We start from the raw sequence: 6,000 nt of genomic DNA, 5'->3' as shown, positions 1-6,000 counted from the left end.
AAGATGAAGACCAACGATAACTAAGATTAATCAGCATATTCTTACCAGTCAGCAGCTCTCAGCAAATTTCTTCCTCCCTGTTTGTTCTAATACCCTAAAAACACACAAACCCACAACTCATCTTCCAGGGAAAACAAACCTATGACCTATTTGAAAATCCTCCTGAAAACAGGAAGACCCCGCGCCCCTAGACCAGACAAAGAAGCAAGGCCAAATGGCAGGTATTGGGGGACCCCCTCCGCCTCCCACCAAGGAGTGGTCCAGCGGGCCCCCGCGTCCCTCGGCCCGTGTCCCCGCGGGCGAGGGCACCAAGAACTACAAGTCCCGGCGCGCCGCGCGGCCTCTCGGCTCCGCCAGGCGCAAGCAGGGGGTGGAGATGAGCAAAGTTCCCTGCGAATCCGCGGCCAACCGGCAGCGGCGGGAAGTCGGCGCCGGGGCTCTGCTTCCCTTGGGGTGAGTAGGGGTTAGTCCCCCGGGAGGCGGGCGCAGAGCCGGGGCCCCAAGATCGCGCCTGGAGCGCGCCGGGGCGGGGGCAGCCAGTGCGCGCGCGCGGGGCTCCTGCCCTGTGCAGGCTGCTGCGGCCGCCGGAGCCGGGAGGGACCCCGGGCTGTGACCTTGTCACCCGGGCCCGGCGCGCGGCCACGAGGGTGGGGTGACCGGCAGGTCCCTCCCCTCTGCCGACGCGCCAGGCTGGCTCCGCAGGGGCGGCGGCGCGGGCCGGCGACCGATGGCGCAGTCCTGCGGGCAGGTAGCTCCCGAGCTGGTGACGGCAGCAGGTGCTCACCCCGACGTCCTCACCCCCCTCGGTCTTTGGGCGCAGGCGCCGGCGGCCGGGACTGGAGCGTGATGTGGGTGAGAGCCGCTGGCCGCGCGGAGGGCGCACCTGCCCTCTGAGTGCGCGCTACCTGCAGCACCTTGCAGGACCTGTGCTGCAGACTCGCACAATTAATTGGTGCTGCTGACAGCTTGAGTGTGCCGAGCAGGCTTTAGAAGACTCCCCAGATTAAGTGGCATTTATTTCCTGCGAATTAGGAAGTGTTTCAAGTCAAGAATTGATCGATCACCTCTGTGATGCTTGGCACATAGTGGATGCTCAGGAAGTAGTTGCCACGTTGAAGTGAATTAGTCTTTACCTGCTGTCACACGTTTTCTTTGAGCATTTTCTCATTGCCATGCCCTCAGACTTTAGTGTGCACGAGAATCACCTGGACGGCTGGCACAGACTACTGGACCCCAGTTTCTGCTTCAGTAGGGCTGGCATAGGGAGCAAAAATTTGTTTTGCTGACATACTTCTGCAGAGGTGGATGCTGCTGGACTGGGGACTCACTTTTGAGTGTCACTGTGTAATAGGGAAAAAAAAAGACTTGAAAGCACCAACGATTCACACCCAGGTATGGGCCTTTCTGCCACTTTGCCAATTTAACCTCCGTAACTGTAGTAAACATGTGCATATGACTTCTTCCTCTGCCACTCCGCCCCATATTACTTTATAGATGGATTTCCATGTAGTCCACACTTGGGTCATTTTTCCTGAGTTACACCATATATTATGTTATTTGCTTGGCTATTTCTCAACAGCCCTGGCGCATAAGAGATTTGATGTCCACTGGGAGAGTTTGCATAGTATTCCTCTCTGATAATATACTTATTTTTTTGTCGGACAAATGGCCTATGAAATCCCATAAAATGAAAATAGTGCTTGGTTCAGGCATCTATTCACCCCACCCTCCTGGGTTTAGACTTCCATGTCCGAGAGGCCCTAGTGACCCACTTTGAGGCTCAAGCTGCTTGATCTCCTTCAATCTTAGTTGGAGCACCTGTCCTCAAGTTCTGGCTGCATCACTTACGGTATCCCTGTGGAGTTTCTTACCTTTTCTGAAACTCCTGTCCTTATCTGTGGATGGGGCTCTAACAGTATGCACCTGGACTGTGCATTCCAGGCAAAGTCTGAGCAGGTTGGACTGTTCCTGTTCCCTTGGAAGTTGACTGACTTCTTTTACCTGTTGCCCACCCTTTGCACTTGGTTTTCCACTGTTCTCCCTGGATCACCCCCCTTTTTTTTTAAAGATTTATTTATTTATGCAAATAAGAACTGAGGTACAGGCCAGAGGTGTGGGGTAGGGGGTATGAGGATTCACCAGAGACAGAGCGGGGAACAGAACAGGAGGAATGACTGAAATACACTGCTGAGGGGAGTAGCGGGCGAGCCAGGAGAGGTCTGCTGTGCCCTGTGGGTTGCTCCTTGGCTGGCCGGGGATTGAACTCGTGCTGCAGAGTCTGCAGATTGCTTCATAGTGCGGTGCTTAACCCCTTGCGCCACCAGGGAGGCCCTCACTAAGATCCTCTTTTGCAGGATGAACAGAATGGAGAATTTCTGTTCCTTGCCTGAGTGAGATTTATTTCCCCCATTTACTCTGGGACCTGGGCATTAGCCAGAAATTCCTTTATTTAAACAATATTGATTCAAGCACTTTCTGGGCATCCAATGCTAGGAAAGGGAGCGTGATTACATTTGGATGCATACCTACCTGCGAGGTTGCCTGACTGTCCACTGCTCAGCCGACTCAGTGGGCCCTGGATGTTGGTTCAGCATCTTTCCAGACTTGAGATGTGATGGTATCATCCTCCTTGATTGCTTTATCCATGTCAGTAAGCCGGTTTTCCTGAAAACCAGAACTCTGAGAGTATTATATTGTTGGGTCTTTTCCAGTCTTGGGAGCAAACCAGAAGAAATAATACTCATAATAGTCTCTCCAGGAAATGGGAGGAGGCTGTGGTCACTATACGGGATTAATGACATTAGAGTCTTTTTTTTTTTTTTTGAAAGTTTTATTTATTTATGCATACAAGAACTGGGGTACAGGCCAAAGGTGTGGTGGGGGGAGTAAGAGGATTCACCAGAGACAGAATGGGGAGCAGAACAGGTGGAATCGCTGAAATACACTGCTGAGGGGAGCAGTGGGCAAGTCAGGAGAGGTCTGCTGCGCCATGTGGGCCACCTCCATGGTCGGGGATTGAACTCCTGCTGCAGTGGCTCCAGCTTCATAGGGCTGTGTCTTAACCCCTTGAGCCACCAGGGAGGCCCCATAATGGCATTAGAGTCTTAAGTGCCTTTCTTTGTGTCTATTCTTACCTGTGTACCAAGCTGGGCAAGGTGATTCTAGACTTATTGTCCCAGAATATGGCTTGGGGAGGGGTCCATGGAAGGTAACTGAAAAGGCCTAGCCACTTATTGGCCCCCATGAACATTAAGTACTTCCCTTGCTCTGCTGGGGGTGGATATTTCATTTGACCATCAACTTCCCAGACACTCCTGTTACCTGTTTCATATTCCGCCGGTGTGTTTCCTGTACTTCAGTGAGATGGATTCCATTGTTATCAATGATTTGACAATAACACAGCTCTCATAAACATTTCATAGAGACGGGCCCCAGTTATTACACTGTCATTTACCAGCGGAGCTGCCCAGGCCAGATCACTCACCCTTTCTGTTCCTTGGTTTCCTCATTTTGGGATTCCACCTGGGTGGTGTGGAATACCTGATGGGATGATGAATGCACAGGGCTTTGTAAAGGGTAGTTATTACTAAAATTATTATCTAATGGTGAGGTTACAGGGTCTTGGTGGCCTTAGCCCTCCCCGCCCCCCTACCACAGTGCTCTATCATGAGAGGTAACTCAGGTGAAAGTCAAAAAGGCAAGTAAACAGAAAAGGACAGGTGATTCATTAGCGGAGGGTTTAATAATGAAAGGTGTTTTTCTTCCACTGACATGTTTCACGGCTGACAGGGTCTTTTAAAAATCCCCCGAGGGAAGCAACTCATTTGCATGTTAAAGACTCACTGACACCTTATGGAAAACTCCAGCTCAGGTCTATTTAGACACAGTTGGGCTCCTATATCATCTATTTTATGTTTTTCAATTTCCACTTCTTTTATTACTGAGGACATTTGCATAGATACCGGGTTTTGGGAGTTGTGTCTGCTTCACTGCACTGCAGCTTCCTTACCTAGGGGTGGTCTTGAGGCAAGGGGTAGCCTCTTTGCCTACAGAGACAAGCCTGGAGAATGGTGCAACAGGAGGATGGGGTTCAGGGTGCAGCCACCAGGTGGACTGAGCTGTATGAAGAGGGCAGGAAGCCCACTGGTCCCACTGGTGGGGAAGGTAAGTTTGTTGAAACAGATCCAATGGGCAGGTGAACACAGAACCCCTTTGAAGCATCCTGCAGGAGTGTGTGTGGACAGCCCACTTCATGGTGTTTGCCCTTAAGCTTACAGTCTAGATGAGGGACAGTCTGTTCCCCCTGAAATGAAGATTTTGGAAATCATCCAGGCGTGGAGGGATTACCTGGCTGCTTTGACCGGCTGCTGTCTTGGCTGTGGCCTGACTACTTCTGACCTGGGCAGACAAGGCTCATGGCAGCTTCATAATATCGCAATATCTTGGTTGGCACCCATGGGTTGGGAGGTCCTAAAATAGCATCCTTGGTCACGTATTTGTCACCCTTCCTTTTATCCTCTTTGATGGTCTTCTTAGCACTTAATACCACCTGATATCCTAATATATTATGTATCGGTCTGTTATCTGTCATCCCTTCTAGAATGTCAGCACTATGTGGGCAAGAACTTTGTTTTGTTCCCTTTCTTCCCAGTGCCTAGAACTGTGCCAGGCACTGTTGGAGTGAGAATGACTTTGAGAGTTGACTTGTGCCAGACACTACGCTAAGCATTTTATATTCATAATCTCATTGTATACTAATAACTTTTGAGGTGAGTATCATCTGGTTTTACAGGTGAGGAAACTGAGGCACAGCCAAGCTATTGATAGGTAATCCAACCTATTAAATGGCAGAGCCTGGCTTTGAATGCTGGTCTGACCTCAGATCTCTTAACCGTTCCTCTTTCTTTGCTTTCCTTCTGTAGGATCTGGTGTCATGGCCAGAAGGGCTCTCAGACTTGCTTCATGGACCAGCATGGCCTTGCTGCCTCCGGCTTTTACCTCTACAGCAACAAGTACTTGGACCCTAGTGACTTTGGGGCCATCAGGGTGGGCAGAGCAGTAGCTACGGTAGGTTTTTTCATTGGGGGTGGCAGAGGAACTGCAGTATTACTTGCAGGTGTTCATACTTGTAGCAGGTGACACACTGTTGGAGATACACCCTTACATGAAGATCCCTCTACCTACTTGCACAGGTGTGGATGTGCACCCTCTTATACCTGTATTCCTCTGAGCATGACCTCTGCCATGTATTCCTGGAGTTAAACAGAGTCTATTGCCCTGGGTCTCCGTTCCAAAGCCATTACATTTTAGGTTCCAGGAAAACTTGGTCTCCCTCCAGTGAACTAGTGTGAATGATTCTAGCCAGGGCTCATACTAAGAACATGTGAGCTAGGAGAACTTTGGGGATCCCTTTGATCTCCATGCTGAGAATCTGAGTTGAATATTTGATGGGTGGATGTTTTCTCCAGCTGCTCATGAACATCATTTTTTGTGATCGTGTCATCTTCTGCTGAGAGCGACTCTCCCAGACATTCCTTTGAATCATCCTGTTGGATAAATTGCCACATGCTTCCTGCTTCTGTCTCCTTTGTGCTGCAGGATGAGCTCATCCTCCCTCCTTGATGTCGATATACTCTGACACATGGTCCATTTGGGTTGTTGTCTAACCATTTTCTTAGAACTTGGTGTCATCAGTTCTTCTCTCTAGCCTGGCTTAGTGGGGATACCTGCCCTTTTGTGTAAACTGAACCATAGAATGAAGACAAACCAATGCATAGACAGGCCATGGGACAGGAAAGAATTCCCATGCATTTACTGAGTGCCGTTTTTGGGCCCAGCTTTGTCTTATATTCTCTGAGCAGTAGAAATGAATTGATGGAGGCCAGGTTGGGCCAAAAGAGACAATCTGTGATTCAGTTGAGCACTACAATAGGACCCCAAACTTAGGAGTGAGCCCATGGATTGGAGGTCAGGATGGGTGCCTGGGGGAAGCAGGGTTTA

The 6,000-nt window shown here is 50.0% G+C and overlaps 1 protein-coding gene across 2 annotated transcripts in view; it reads left to right on the top strand.

The window, feature by feature from the left end:
* The first annotated feature begins 392 nt into the window (after positions 1-392).
* Positions 393-6,000, top strand: part of ADCK1 (aarF domain containing kinase 1) — a 99,804-nt gene continuing 94,196 nt past the window's right edge. The window contains exons 1-2 of one of the 2 annotated variants that reach the window (XM_037503765.2): positions 393-453; positions 4,923-5,067. In XM_037503765.2, the coding sequence (XP_037359662.1) occupies positions 4,963-5,067 (105 nt within the window). In that variant the 5' untranslated portion in view covers positions 393-453; positions 4,923-4,962. Of the gene's footprint in view, positions 454-4,922; positions 5,068-6,000 lie in introns of those variants that run through there. The other variant, XM_054691899.1, reaches the window with a different exon arrangement.

The sequence above is a fragment of the Talpa occidentalis genome, unplaced genomic scaffold (assembly GCF_014898055.3).
Source record: "Talpa occidentalis isolate TD23 unplaced genomic scaffold, MPIMG_talOcc4v2.1 talOcc4.11, whole genome shotgun sequence".
Classification (NCBI taxonomy): domain Eukaryota; kingdom Metazoa; phylum Chordata; class Mammalia; order Eulipotyphla; family Talpidae; genus Talpa; species Talpa occidentalis.
Note: the sequence above shows the minus strand (reverse complement) of the source record. Positions and strands in the feature narration are given on the sequence as shown.